Consider the following 15,850-nt stretch of genomic DNA (forward strand, 5'->3'; position numbering starts at 1 on the left):
AGTTACCAGTGTGGGCCTTCACCTTAAGCTGTCTTTATTAGAGATGACATATTCTATGTTACAGACTTGACCGCTGTGGTTATACAGTCTCCCTCTGTCTGGTTGCAACATACAGCTTCTTGCTGTCTGAACACGTGACAGCATTAACCTCAGATTAAGCTTCACTCGAGCCCTCCGGTGGTTCCAGAGTGCAACTGCATTAAACATACACTTCACAACGTAAACTGAAGTAGTTAAAGGTGGTAATTAGGTGGAATAACCCTTTACCTCATAGTGAACTTCCAGAAATACAGAAATACACTACATACTGTTAAATTTGAAAGTGAAGAAAAAAACACACGTGGCCATAATCTTCTTCCGTTGTATTGTTTTGTATTATTAATAAAAAAGTTAGACGTAAGTTAATGTCGTCGCTGGTCATCCAAGTCGTCTGGTGGCGCTGTAACTGCCTGCCAATACGTCCACCCGAAACTGTGGTCTCCGGTACCGCGGACGCATAATATTGTCTTTTAATTGCCATAAGGAATATTTAACAGATATGCAACTCTCTGAATTAAATACATGTTTTAAATCATATATGCATCATATGCCCATGTCTCCAAGTGTCCTGTGATCAGTTTTACATGCGCCTCTTTGACACAGCGCTAACCCAGCGGAAGTAGACATCACTAAGCGGAAGTAAACAAACAAAGAGCTAGCAGCGTTAGCTCCGTACTGTGCATGCGGACATAAAAAGCGTCAAGACGGTTGTGTGTTCATGTGTCGCAGGTAAAATATTCCTGTTGTTAACGAAGCAGCGATGTCTTCGCTTCAGTGTTTCAGGGATTTAATCACCGAGCGACTAACTGTTGCTGCTGAAGAAATATTCAGACACGTCGAAAGAACCGTCGTAGAGTACGAGGAAGAGTTGGATCGTCAGCGCAAACTGTTGGAGATCGTTTGCAAACCTCGAGTAAAGTTACAGCGAATAGGTTTGTAAAACCACAATGGTCTTTTTAAATACTAACAAGTGAATGTGACTCGTATCATAGACACAGGGACAGAGAGGGACACACACAGACCCAGGGACAGAGAGAGAGAGAGAGACTGTAGCAGATAACATAATAACGGCCAAAAATGGAACTTGGCATCTCAAATGAAAAATGATCCGGGACTCCTTTACAAATGTAAAAAAGGAGAAAAAAGTTGGAGGAGCGTAAATTTGAATAGTGCGAAGTTATCAAAATGGAGCTTAGGCCGGAGGTCTCAAATGAAAAGTAGGTCTCACTCATTTACTAATGTAAATAAAACAAAACATTAAAATGAAATTTACTTCTAGAGGCAGGTTCATCTTGACACAAAGAGGTAGGTTTGGCGTCAGACAGAGGGACAGATTGAGACACTATATGCATCTCTGCCTCCTGAATGGCTTGAATGTAAGGGAGGGTAGGTCCGTCTAAACACATAATGTTCCCCCTGTCCTTCAGCAAAATGTCCAAGAACCTAAAGAGGCAAGCCTTCACAGTAGTTTCCAGATGGTGATAGGACAGAGGTGGCATCCAAACCAAGAGTTGACACAATAAGGAACTGAACATTGAAAATTTGTGATGCTCTCTGGAGAGTTAGGTGGTCTTCGTATGTACTATGCTGTGCCATCCTCTGTATATAATCCTCCCATGGTTTCTCAACATACTTTGAAAAGGGTGTCCCATCCATTCCATGTCGGAGAGCCTCTCTGTAGCCCGACGTGTGCCTCCAAGAAATATCATCCGTTGAGGCAACTGAGACCAATGGAGACCGCGGTGCTGTCATTGGTACTGTAACGGAACCTTAAGAGTGACGTATAAATCCAAACTGATTCTTAATAGCTCCTTTAGGCCTCCTGTATTTATAAGGTCGCATATGTTGCAAGATGCAATACTAAGCTTGTGTGACACTTTCTCTCCAGAAATTGAAAATAAAATAAAGTGATACCTCAGTTATTACATTATTGGCTCAGTTATTACATTATCGAAGGATTTTTTAATGCAAGGCCAATAATGTAATAACCAGTTATTAGTTATTGGCTCAACAACTTCATTACATTATTGGCAATTTATTACGTTATTGGTTTTATTACATTTACATTATTACTTTATTGGCAGTTATTACGTTATCAGTTGCTACAGGCCGCCACAGGCTGTCAACTTATTTTGTATCCACAAGGTTTTGACGAAAGAGAAAATAAAAAATTAAAAGTTCACATTCAGAACAGAAGAATAAAATACTTGTAAAAAGAATAAAATACATGTGTTAGTGACGTTTAAACACTGTCATCCTTATAGAGTAAGATATGTTTTCCCAACAGGGACAAAAGATGTTTAGCTTTGCACAGTGAACATTGAGCTGTGTTGCGTTTGCTATGGTGATGGAACACTTGGTTTTATTTACAGCCTGTAAATTTACAGCTTAACCCTCGACTGCTTTGGAGAACCTTGTCTTAAACCAGGACACAATGTTTAAACAATCCCATATGGACTTGAGTAAGGAGTTGACTGAATTAACTTTTAATAGGTTCAATTTTGCGGTTGTACTAAAGTAACAAAGAACTATCAAATCTTAAGATGACTTCCTTTGTGTCCTTGTATCTGTAGAGCTTCCACAGCAGCATGTCTGTAAAGAGGAACCAGAGCCACTACAGATTAAAGAGGAGCAGAAGAAAACCTGCACCAGTCATGAGGGAGAACAGCTTGACGTGAAGCAGGAGGCTGACACATTAATGTTGACTCCTGATAATGAGGAAAGTGACCACATGGAACCAGAACCAGACAGTGACCACCAGCTCCTCTCTCACAGCTCTCCTGTAGCTCAGAGTCACGAACAGACAGGAAGTCACCATGTGGAAAAAAACATAATGGAACATGAGGAAGATGTAGATCTTCAGCACAGACTCCATATGAAGTGGGGACCTGTAATAAAGTTACACAGGACAGGTATGTACAGCCAGGATGTGGCTTCTGTTTTACTTTGATCTTCCTCAAACCATTGTTTTTCACCATGATTAGATATGATTAAGAAATGAATGAAAGATATCTTTTCATAATTATAATGCGTCAGTCACCGTTAATGTAGAACATAAGCGCTACAGCTAGAGCCCGTACCTAGTCAGCTCTTCTAATTGTGAGTCCAGTATTCATTCATTTATTTATTTATTTTTTTTTAAAACAGTTTTGCTTAGTATTTTCAGAGACTCATTTGAGTTCATACTTAGTGAGCTGTGTGAACAGTGCTTATTCTCCTGTGTTGTAACCTATTCCTTTGTGTCTGTAAAGAGAAGGAGGTTCTCACTGAGCAAGAGGAACCAGAGTCACTACAGAGTAAAGAGGAACAGAAGACGATCTGCACCAGTCATGAGGGAGAGCAGCTTGACGTCAAGCAGGAGGCTGATACATTAATGTTGACTCCTGATAATGAAGAAAGTGACCACATGGAACCAGAAACAGACCACCAGCTACTCTCTCACAGCTCTCCTGTAGCTCAGAGCCGAGATCAGACAGGAAGTCATCATGTTGACTCTGTGTCTAATAGAAAAACAGAGTCAAAGCCACGCAAGAGACGTAACAGAACCAAAGTAGAAAACTGTCACACAACAAAGATTGTGTCTGAAACTCACACAAGTAAAAAGTGTTTTAAATGTAACACTTGTGGAAAAGGTTTCGCTCATAGGTCTAAATTCATTATACATATGAGGATCCACACAGGAGAGAAAATGTTTTCTTCCACAATTTGTGCTAAAAGTTTGAGAAAAAAAAATGTGGTTCACATGAGAAGTCACACATGTGAGAAGCCATATTCTTGTAAAACATGTGGAAAGTGTTTTTATCGAAGGTTGCACATGATCGAACATGAAAGAATTCATACAGGTGAGAAGCCACTTTCCTGTAAAACATGTGATAAACGTTTTAGTCGGAATGGGGATTTGAAAGTCCATGAAAGAATTCACACAGGTGAGAAGCCACATTCCTGTAAAACATGTGCAAAGTGTTTTATTCGAAGGTCCCATTTAATAGTCCATGAAAGAACTCACTCACTCTGGCGAGAAGCCCTATTCCTGTGAAACATGTGGAAAGTGTTTTAGTCAAAGTTCGTATTTGATAGTCCATGAACGAATTCATTCTGGTGAGAAGCCCTATTCCTGTAAAACATGTGGAAAGTGTTTTAAGCATGGTTCAGCTTTGACCGAACATGAAAGAATTCAATTCTGGTGAGAAGCCATATTCCTGTGTAACATGTGGAAAGATTTTTAGTCGAAAGGCATATTTGATGATCCATGAAAGAATTCATTCTGGTGAGAAGCCATATTCATGTGTACCTTGTGGAAAGAGTTTTAGTCGAAAGGCACATTTGATGAGCCATGAAAGAATTCACTCTGGTGAGAAGCCATATTCCTGTAAAACATGTGGGAAGTGTTTTAGTCGGAGGGATGGATTGACAATTCATATAAGAGTTCACACAGGAGAGAAGCCATATTCCTGTGAAACATGTGGAAAGTGTTTTATGCGAAGGTCAAATTTGACAGTCCATGAAAAAACACACAGGTGAGAAGCCATATACCTGTAAAACATGTGGAAAATATTTTCTTTGAAGGCCATGGTTGAAAGTCCATGAAAGGACTCGCACAGGTGAAAAGCCATATACCTGTGAAACATGTGGAAAGTGTTTTATTCCAAGGTTGTGTTTGATAGTCCATGAAAGAATTCACTCTGGTGAGAAGCCATATTCCTGTAAAACGTGTAAGAAGAGTTTTAATAGGAGAGATTCATTGACCGTCCATGAAATAACTCACACAGGCAAAAAGCCACATTCCTGTAAATTAAAAAAATGATTCTAAATCATATACACATTTGTCCATTTCTGTCCTGTGAACACTTTGCATGCACCTCTTTGACACAGCGCTTACCCAGCTGAAGTAGACATCACAGTGAGGAAACAAACAGAGCTAGCAGTGTTAGTGCCGGTGGTGTCCCCTTCCCCACGGACTGTGTGGTAGGAAAGAACAAACACACCCTGATACACCGACACTGATCAGACAAAATAATAAAGGGCCCCAAAACTTTGGGACAGAAGGCTTTATTATTTTAGTTTGTTATTTTTCATTGATTGTTTTGTATAAGAAACTGTTGTATGTTCTTTGTGTTAATTATACCTAATAACAAGTGACCACACAAAAACCCTTAGCGTACAGTCTTCTGTTATTCGTCCATTTAGCATTGATCATCATGTACCTGTGCTCTAATATTACATAATAACAAAGGGATTACACAATCTCTACGCATTTTGCGTAGCAGATACGTATTTTGACATTAAACTATGCTACTACGGTGTGTCACTTCAAACTACGCGAGAAGGGAATAACAGCTTTCAGTTAATCTGTTTACGTGCATCTGTGCAGCAACCCAGCGGCTACAGTCTATGGGTCTAACTTTAGCAACTTTAGCCTGCTGGAAAAGGACGACCTCGACCAATTATCCCAGGATCAAACACAAGTGTAGAGCCAGAGAGATGAAATCAATTTTTATCCCTCTTGGTCCATCTTGATAGTTGGTTTTCCAAGGGACGGCAGTGCTGAACCCGTTCCAACGCTGAATGAATGAATTTGTGAAGGGTGTTCATTTTAATTACAGACCTGTCAACTTCTGGATAAAGGTTAATGGTGTGACTGTTTGAACGCCACAGCTCAAGAAATGTAATGCTAAGAAGACCGTCCTTTGTTGGTCCTGGACCCGCAGCGAGGACATTTTCAGTTCAAGCTAGAACGACCATGGTACCTTTCAACCGTTTGTTTTTCTGGTACAATTGATAAAGGCAGAAACACAAATTCAGCTGGATTTTCGAGTTTCACTGGTCTTACTGACAAACAAATCAACCACCCAATGTTTCCCTTTCATTGGTGGGTGGGTCTTCTGTGCCCCCTTGCTTCTGATTGGCTTTGTTTGCGCTGTACTCATCAAAATAAAAGTACTACCTCTTTGCCTTCAAACAGTGCAACGTCAACACTAATAGATGTTATGTTTGTTACCCATTTCTTGTTGTTTGGATGTATTGTAATTTGTTGGGTGGGGGTGACAGTGTCCTCACAGAACAAATTGTAGGAGGCCAACACATCTGTCAACATGTTAAAATCTACATCTCATCCTATCTTCGAAATTGAACATACAGAGTAACCTGGAGAGGATCTGTGTCGGAACCTTGTCCTCTTACTACTGGGGTCCCTCAGGGTTCTGTCTTGGGCCCTCTCCTCTTCTCTCTGTACACCAACTCTCTTATTTCTGTTATTCACTTTCATGTTTTTGCTATCACAGCTACGCTGACGACACCCAACTCATTAGCTTAAATTAGCAAAAATGCATATCCAGTGGAGATATTAGCAGGTGAAATGTGACCATGTGGCTTTAAAGGAATGATTACAGATCACAGATTTGTATTTTTGCAGAGGTCTTTTGATAAATTCAAAAATACTTTGCAGGCCCTGCAAAGTGGAGTTGGCAACAAAGTTAACTTTCCATATGTAACCACAAGGGGGCGAGAGAGGTCAATTTACCATGAAAGTCATTCTGCCCAAACATGATCGCTAATAATAACAATAATAGCAATGTATGGAAACAGTTTAGTGGACTGCTTCAGGTTCAGGATTCTGTAAATTGATGTTGAACGACGTATGATTCATAGTTTTCTACATAAAAGATACAATTCTAGATAAAGACGGTGACAGAGAAAAAAACTGGGAGATGTTGACTGACACAAGGAAGACAATTTAAGATGAAATAATGATAATGAGCTAATTATGCTGAATACACAAACTGCCCCACATGAATCTCTCATATTTATCATTAGCATTTGGATGAAGTTAACCTTTTAAAATATGAGTCGTAAAGCAACACGTTTTATTTGGCTGGAATAAACATTTAAACAAGTAGTTAAAGGTGGTAAATGGGTGGAATAAACCTTTACTTGATAGTGAACTTCCAGAAATACGGTATATACCCGTTAGAGTTGAAAAACAAATGTGAAGAAAAAAACCCTAACCCTCATAATCCTCCGTAGTATTGTACGTTAATAAAAAAAAGTTAGACGTAAGATGTTAGATGTTGTCGCTGGTCATCCAAGTCGTTAGTTGGCGCTGTAGCTGTCTGCCAATACGGCCACCCGAAACTGTGGTCTCCGCTACTGCAGGCATATACTATTGTCTTTTTATGGGTATCTCTAGGGATATTTAACAAATATGAAACGGTGAATTAAATAAATGATTAAAAATCATATACAGATCCATGTCCAATTGTCCTGTGAACAGTTTTACAGGCGTCTCTTTGACAGCGCTAACCCAGCGGAAGTAGACATCATAAAGCGGAAGTAAACGAACACAGAGCTAGCAGCGTGAGCTCAGTTCTCCCGTACTCCGCATGCAGACAGTGTGTTTGCGGTGTGTTCTTGTGTCGCAGGTAAAATATTCTCGATGTTAACGAAGCAGCGATGTCCTCGCTTCAGTGTTTCAGAGATTTAATCACCGAACGACTAACTGTTGCTGCTGAGGAAATATTCAGACACGTCGAAACAACCGTCGTAGAGTACGAGGAAGAGTTGGATCGTCAGCGCAAACTGTTCGAGATCGTTTGCAAACCTCGAGTAAAGTTACAGCGAATAGGTTTGTAAAACCACAATGGTCTTTTTAAATACTAAGTTAATATGACTCATAATGCACCGATTACATCGTCTTTTCATACACATAACTGAATCATACCGAAGCAGTCATTTTACTGAAATATTTGAACAGTGTTTATTTTAGTAGAACATAAGCTTTGACTGATTTTGTATCCAAGAAGTTTTGACTAAAAAGACAAAAATGTAAAGTTAACATTCAGAACAGTAGAGTGACATACATGGAACAATAGGAGCTAAATGTAAAGTGATGTCTGCAGAGAAAGTAAGCAGACACTTAAACACTGTCATCCTTTATAGATTAAGATATTATTTACCAACAGGGACGAAGGATTAACTTTAGATGTTTAGCTTTGCACGGTGAACTTAAACAATGAGCTATGTTGCTGTGGTGATGAAACAGTTGGGTTTATGTACAGCCTGTACATTTATAGCTTAACCCTCAACTACTTTGGATAATGTTGTGTCAAACCAGGACACGATGTTTAAAATGAGTATGGATTTGTGAACTCTGTAAGCTTTGTAAAGCACTGTCCCCAAGGAACTCGCATGGTCCAACTGCTGGACTGTAATGGTAATTTAACAATCAAATTCAGTTCAGTCCCACCTGGCCTCGAGTACGGAGTTGACTGAATTAACCTTTTTTAATAGGTAACATTTTGCAGTTGTATGAAATTAACCAAGAACCAGCCAATGTCTGTTGTAATCTATTCCTTTGTGTTTCTCTGTGTGTGTAGAGCTTCCACAGCAGCATGTCTGTAAAGAGGAGGAGGTTCTCACTGAGCAGCAGCTCTGTAACCATGAGAGGAACTCCAGTCTGGACCAAGAGGAACCAGAGTCAGGACAGATTAAAGTGGAGCAGGAGGAAACCCGCACCAGTCATGAGGGAGAACAGCTTGACGCGAAGCAGGAGGCTGACAGGCTCCTCTCTCACAGCTCTCTTGTAGCTCAGAGTCAAGATCAGACAGGAAGTCACCATGTGGAAAAAAACATTATGGAACATGAGGAAGATGTGGATCTTCAACACAGACTCCATATGAAGTGGGGCCCTGTAATAAAGTTACACAGGACAGGTATGCACAGCCAGGATGTGGCTTCTGTTTCACTTTGATCTTCCTCAAACCAAACCATGTTTTTCACCATGATTAGATCTGATTAAGAAATGAATGAAAGATATTTTATTTTTAATTATATTGCATCAGTCACAAAGAAGAAATCCGACATACTGTACATTTATGTACGAATGGGTTCCATTTAGAGTAGTACTGGAGTAAATGTTGCTCTTTTAAATGCATTTGCACAACGTCAATGTGGACGTACATTAGTCCTTTTGTTGATCTAATTTATCTTTAAAATATAAAGTTGGCTTTTTTAATTAAGCTTAATTTAGACACAGAACCAACAGTTCAGAATTTTTTATGCCATGTTTATCGTACTACAATGTCATTTACTTACTTACTGATATCAACTTTAAATATTGCATAATAGTAATGACAATAATAATAATACTTGGTCTTGTACGGCTTCCTTGACTTCCTCTCCGAAGAAGTTTCAGCTGTCAGGACGCAGCATAAAAAACATCTTGGTACTGTTTCAAGAGGTGGAGTTGACCTACAACAATGATCAGTACCCCTACAATCAAAAGTATTGAAGATTTTTAAATTCAACGCATAGTTTGAGTCTCTTTCCTACAATCACTAGACCCAGTAGAATGGCGTCTCTTAGTGCCACTCTGATAGATAACAAGACAATAAGTAGATTATTAATTTGTGATATCACTGACCACCTTCAGTATTCACAGTATATGACAATAATTGTAGAATTGAAATCTGGGAACATAAACAACATGGACAAATTAGGACAGAGGAGGCAATAGCTACTCTAAAACATGAATTAATGACACAGGACTGGGATGCAATATGTGATGAAGCAGGTGTAAATAATGCATACAATAAATTATTGACCATGTTTACTTCATACGATAAGCACTGTCCTATTAAGGAATATAATACAATACTAGTGTATAAGAACAGTCCATAGTTAACTAAAGGTTTGAGAAATCCTTTTATAATAAACCTCAGATTTATTAGTTGGAATTGGTATCCAAGGTTTTTACACACGTGAAACATTTAAACTCTGTAGTATTTTTTACAGGAGACTCACCTTCATATTAAAGATCACCATAGGTCACATTGTCCTTGGGGAACTCAAATCTTCCACTCAAACTTTAATTCAAAAGCCAGAGGAGTTGCCATTTTAATTAACAAAAAAATGTCACCCACTGATGTTATTGCTGATAACAATGGCAGATACCTTAATTACTTGTTACTCTGCTCTTTCTAACAAAAAGATTGATGCCAGGCACTGAACCCGTCACTGGAACTACTTAAGCAGCGTTTTGATTTGCAAGCAGAATTCAATCTTATTTCATCTAAGGAGGCAGAGCGCTTGTTACTACGCAGTCAAGGCTCATATTATGAACATGGCGACAAGGCAAGTCGTTAACTGGAACATCAATTACAGGGACAGGCCACTTCCTGTTGGCTACATAACACATGTGGCACTTTTACTACAGAATGTTTCAAAAATATTTATTCGTGAAGTACTACTTTTATCTGTATTCAGTGAATCCTTAGAAAGTGTGTCATTACCACCAACTTTGACACAAGCAACTATTGCTCTCTGTCTCAAAAAGGACAAAGATCCAATATTCAAAGATAGGGTAACCTCCCCCTTTCATTAATTGGCAAGATTAATGTTAATATGAATATTTTACCAACATTTCTATTTTTATTCCAGTCAATTCCTCTTTTTCTGCCAAAATATTTTTTTGACTCACTTGATGGGTTTATTTGTTCTTTTATTTGGGATGGGAAATCACCTAGGGTTCGTAAAACTTTACAGCAGAGATGCAGACTTAGTAGAGGACTTGCATTACCTCATTTTCTAACTTACTATTGGGCTGCTCACATCCATAAACCTTGCTACTAGTTAAAGTGTCCTGAATCCTCTTGGTATTAACTTGGTTCTATCCTGTAGGGGATCTTTTATACCGGCTCTACTTTATTCCTCTTTACCAACTAAACCCTCTATATACTGATAATCAGGTGGTTCTTAACACACTTGAGATCTGGTATCAATTAAGACGGCATTTTAAATTTGTAGCTGCGTCTTCCATTGGGTCCTTTAAAATGACAACCATTTATTTCCTCCATCACTTTCAGACTGGACATTTTCAGTGTGGTATAACAAGGGTATTACACATTTCAAACATTTGTATGTAGACGGTGTCTTTGATAGTTTTTGTCATCTCGCTATGGCCTCCCTGTTACTCATCTGTTTCGCTATTTTGTAACTGTTTCCCTAATTTTCCCTCGTTACCTCCAGAACTGCGATGGGAAACCATGCTATCATTTGTCCCTCATGACGGAGGAATCATGTCATAGATATTATCTTGGCTTTTAGCAACCACTTAAATGCTAAACGTAAGTCAATGGGAAGAGGAACTGGGAATGCAAATGCGGGAGTAGTCCTGGGAACAGGCCACCACCTCTTGTGCTCGTCTTGGACTTATCCAAGTTAAGGTCTAATACAAGGTGCATTTCCCTAACACTTGGCCGAAAACCGAAAGAAATTATTATGCCAATTCAATCTAATTTTGTTGTTATGGCTGGGACTAAGTGTACTTACCTTGCTGTGTTGACAGGCTCTGAAGACCGCACTTTTCATTGTTTTTACTCCGTGGTCCGTCTCACCCTCTGTGTAGAAGACGCTTTAGTGCTGCAATTAAGGGAATTACAGTTGCATCAGATGAGCGGATCCCTTTAGTTAACTGCTCAAAGAGGGAAAATGTTCTCTGGTGTGAATTGAATGTTGCGGGGCGTTCATAATCATATGTGTGTATATATTATTTTTTATTTTAGACAAAGGGGTGGGAGCTAAGAAGCTAGGTTTCTCACTGCTTGTATGTCATTTACATTTTTTCTGTATTTTATTATTTTGCTTCCTCAATTTCATTTCTATAGCATGTTGCGCAAAGGCTTTGTTTTGTTATAATCTGGAAGCCTTGTACTAGTTGCATATTCAAAATAAACCATACAAATAAAAACAAACTACTGCTGTTGATAATAATAATACTAGCATAGAAACTGAGTCTGGATCCTGCAAGATGAGGACCGCGAGAGAGGTTAGGGAGGAAAGACACAAACTGGTCTTTTAGGACTTATTTGAAGGGATTTACTCCTTATTTTCAGCAATGTTGCAACCATCATTTGTGTTTCTTTGTGTCTGTAGAGCTTCCACAGCAGCATGTCTGTAAAGAGGTGGAGGTTCTCACTGAGCAGCAGCTCTGTAACCAGGAGAGGAGCTCCAGTGTGGACCAAGAGGAACCAGAATCACCACAGACTACACAGGAGCCGGAGGAAATCTGCACCAGTCATGAGGGAGAACAGCTTGAAGTGGAGCAGCAGGTTGATACATTAATGTTGACTCCTGATAATGAGGAAAGTGACCACCAGCTCCTCTCTCACAGCTCTCCTGTAGCTCAGAGTCGAGATCAGACAGGAAGTCACCATGTTGACTCTGTCTCTAATAGAAAAACAGAGTCAAAGCCACGCAAGAGACGTAACAGGAACAAAATAGAAAACTTTCACACATCAAAGATCGAGTCTGAAACGTGTACAGGTAAAAATTCTTTGAAATGTGACACTTGTGGAAAAGGTTTTGCTTATAAGTCTAAACTCATTACACATATGAGAATCCACACAGGAGAGAAACCATTTTCTTGCACAACATGTCCTAAAAGTTTCAGAAGCAACCATACATTGTTGTTTCACATGAGAATTCACACAGGTGAGAAGCCATATTCGCCATATTCCTGTAAAACGTGTGGAAAGTGTTTTAGTCTAGCGGCAAATTTGACAGTCCATGAAAGAACTCACACCGGTGAGAGGCCCTATTCCTGTAAAACATGTGGAAAGAGTTTTAGTCGAGAGGCAAATTTGACAGCCCATGAAAGAATCCACACAGGTGAGAAGCCCTTTTCCTGTAAAACATGTGGAAAGTGTTTACCTTTTAGGTCACATTTGATAGCCCATGAAAGAACTCACACAGGTGAGAGGCCATATTCCTGTGAAACATGTGGAAAGGGTTTTAGTCAAAGTTCATATTTGATAGTCCATGAACGAATTCACTCTGGTGAGAAGCCATATCCCTGTAAAACTTGTGGAAAGTGTTTTAACCAGAAGGGGACTTTGATAATCCATGAAAGAATTCACACGGGCGAGAAGCCCTATTCCTGTGAAACATGTGGAAAGTGTTTTAGTCAAAGTTCGTATTTGATAATCCATGAACGAATTCATTCTGGTGAGAAGCCCTATTCCTGTAAAACATGTGGAAAGTGTTTTAAGCATGGTTCGGCTTTGACCGAACATGAAAGAATTCATTCTGGTGAGAAGCCATATTCCTGTGTAACTTGTAGAAAGAGTTTTATTCGAAAGTCACATTTGATGATCCATGAAAGAATTCACTCTGGTGAGAAGCCACATTCCTGTAAAACATGTAGAAAGTCTTTTAGTCAAAAGGCGCATTTGATGAGCCATGAAAGATCTCACTCTAAGAAGCCATATTCCTGTTAAACATGTGGAAAGTGTTTTAAACATAGGTCAGAAAAAAACCATTGAGTCTATACTTCACACTGAGAAGACATCACAGTGTCTTGTTCATCAACAATGTCTTTGGGTTTTGTTAAACTAGCCCATATTTTATTATATGATGATTGTCCTTAACTCTGAAATAGTGTTTCTTTCAAACATTTATTGTAAGCCTGTAAAAAAACAACAGTTGACGCAAGGTGACCATCGTAACTTTTTAACTCATGCCCAGAATGACCCACTCCGCACATCCCATAATTCATCCCACTACGTCTGCTTGTCGTCTCTTGGCGCTCTAACGTTATATGGCTGACTGCTGAGAGTGACAGCGAAAAATCAGGGAACACTGTTTAAACTGTGTATGAAGTATAGATTTTTAAACTGTAAAACTGTTTGAAACTTGTAGGTGCATTTGTTCCTAATGTACATGTGGTATAATCTTCTGTTTTTCTGAAGAAACAGTGAGAACAGCACATGGGGGAGGAGCATCATTAGCAAGTCTGACACTAATTTAGTGATTATATCCTAATATCAAGAGGGACATGTGCAATGTTTTATAGATCTATGTTTAACTTGAGAATGAGAATAAAACTAAACTGTTTTGTCAGTGTTCTCTTTCTATCTATTTGATTCTTTTATGAGCAATAAGAGGTGAAGGCCATAACAAATAGTTGCCAGAATTTAGACAGTTTGGGACATGACCAAAACATATGGGTAAGATTGCATGGAGTCTGTGAGCATCTATTGCATCTCTCATCAATTTTATCTGGATAGAGCCTGGAGAGTTTCTCTTTACTGTAGTGTAACCTGTGGAGGACCTTAAATTGTAAAAGGGAGGGTCTGGCACAATTTACAGCCCCTAGAGCCCCCTCCCAGAAGGTCTCAGATTGGAGTTCTGATTAGCAGCTCATCTTGATCTTATTAACAACAGGTGTGTTGGTAGGAGAATGAAATTGTAGAAAAGGGAGATATGGCACTTCGTTAGGGTTTTAGCCTTGAGAGCTAGGCCAATTGCATGTGGACGTGGGAATGCCGTAGTATGCATTTCTATACAGGTCTTTGCTAAGAGGCGTAGGAGGAATGTGTGGTGTGATTGAGTTGATGGGATGAAGTTGTTTTTATATTATAGTCATAGCATCATTTGTATTGGTCTGCCTTCTGTCTTTTACTGTTCCAACAACATGAAAAAAAATGTCTGTCATATTTAGAAATTGATTAATTAATTGATTAATTGTAGTTAATCCACAGCTACCCCATGATAATCGCATTCACATTTTTAATGGTTTGACAGCCCTCACTTATTGTCTTCACAGTCCTAGACATAAAACTGTTTATGTTTATATTTCTTGCAAATAAAAGTTTTCGACACGTTTCTAGTGATTTTATTATTCACCCTATAATTTGTTGATGCCAAAGAGTTGAATTTTTATACATGGATTATTATTGTCATCCTGTCATTTTAATTATTTCCATTTATCAAGAGCATGCCTTTTTATGTTTTATTTTCTAATTTAAAAAAATGATGTGTGAGGCAGTGAGGATTTCACTTTTATTAGCTTAATTTAGCAAAAATGTCCCTCTGCATAGCCAATGTCTCATTAAATTAAAACACAAGCAGGATACGTAAAGGTTTCGTAAGTGACCACAAGGGGGCGACAGAGGTCCGTTTACAATGAAAGCTCTTCTGCCAATACGTTGGATCCCTTATAATAATAATGGAAACAGTACAGCTTCCGGTTCGGGATTCTGTAAATTGATTTTAAACAACCTATAGTTCTTAATTTTCTACATAAGCGCTAAATTCTGAATAGAGGTGACAGTGACGTAAAGAAACCTGGGAAAAATAAGAAACCATGTTAAATAATTACGGGGATATGTTTTATTCACTTAAAATAAAGTAAAGGCTTTTTTTTTTTTACTATTTTTGGTTGAATAAACAACTATTTTGACTGAACCATCCAGACCTTTTAGGTTGTTTTTAGGTTTAACGCGAGATCTAGTAATTGCAAATTTCATAGATGGTGATTTCGTCTTTATTTTACCTCATAATGAACTAATTATGCTTGTTACACAAATTGCAATTTCATCTCTAATATCTATTATTAGAATTTGGGTGAAGTAAATATTAAAAAAATATAAATTGTATTTGGCTGGAATAACTACAGAATAGGATTAGGGTCACAAATCTGCTGTAATTATTATTTTTACAAATTATGGGATGAATAACAAAAGCACAAGAACATTTTTATTTACAAGAAATATAAAGATAAAGAATATTGTCTGTGAAGACAATAAATGTTTGAAAGAAACACTATTTCAGAGATAAGGACACTCATCATATAATAAGAACAAAACAAAAAATGGACTAGTTTATTAAAACCCAAAGACATTGTTGATGAAAAACAAGACACTATAACGTCTTCTCAGAGTGAAGTTTAGATATACTGTTTTTTTTTTTCTGTCTCCCAATATAATATCTATATCTATATAATAATTGAATCGATAAGTCAATCGATTATAAAAAA

At 38.4% G+C, this 15,850-nt stretch overlaps 1 protein-coding gene and 1 pseudogene across 1 annotated transcript; both read left to right on the forward strand.

Moving 5' to 3' along the window:
• Positions 1–693: 693 nt before the first annotated feature.
• On the forward strand, positions 694–5,884 carry LOC131472175 (zinc finger protein ZFP2-like; annotated as a pseudogene).
• Positions 5,885–7,344: 1,460 nt separating this feature from the next.
• On the forward strand, positions 7,345–13,929 carry LOC131472177 (zinc finger protein ZFP2-like). Its single transcript, XM_058649082.1, has 3 exons — positions 7,345–7,660; positions 8,412–8,747; positions 11,968–13,929. Exons 1-3 carry the CDS (start codon positions 7,489–7,491, stop codon positions 13,308–13,310), a joined length of 1,851 nt encoding a protein of 616 aa, XP_058505065.1. The 5' UTR covers positions 7,345–7,488; the 3' UTR covers positions 13,311–13,929.
• Positions 13,930–15,850: the final 1,921 nt, after the last annotated feature.

The sequence above is a fragment of the Solea solea genome, chromosome 14 (assembly GCF_958295425.1).
Source record: "Solea solea chromosome 14, fSolSol10.1, whole genome shotgun sequence".
Lineage (NCBI taxonomy): Eukaryota > Metazoa > Chordata > Actinopteri > Pleuronectiformes > Soleidae > Solea > Solea solea.

Coding starts and splice junctions, on each gene's coding strand:
- LOC131472177 (XM_058649082.1), top strand. CDS start 7,489: ATGTCCTCGCTTCAGTGTTTCAGAGATTTAATCACCGAACGACTAACT. Junction 7,661..8,411: donor AGTAAAGTTACAGCGAATAG/GTTTGTAAAACC, acceptor CTGTGTGTGTAG/AGCTTCCACAGCAGCATGTC. Junction 8,748..11,967: donor AATAAAGTTACACAGGACAG/GTATGCACAGCC, acceptor TTGTGTCTGTAG/AGCTTCCACAGCAGCATGTC.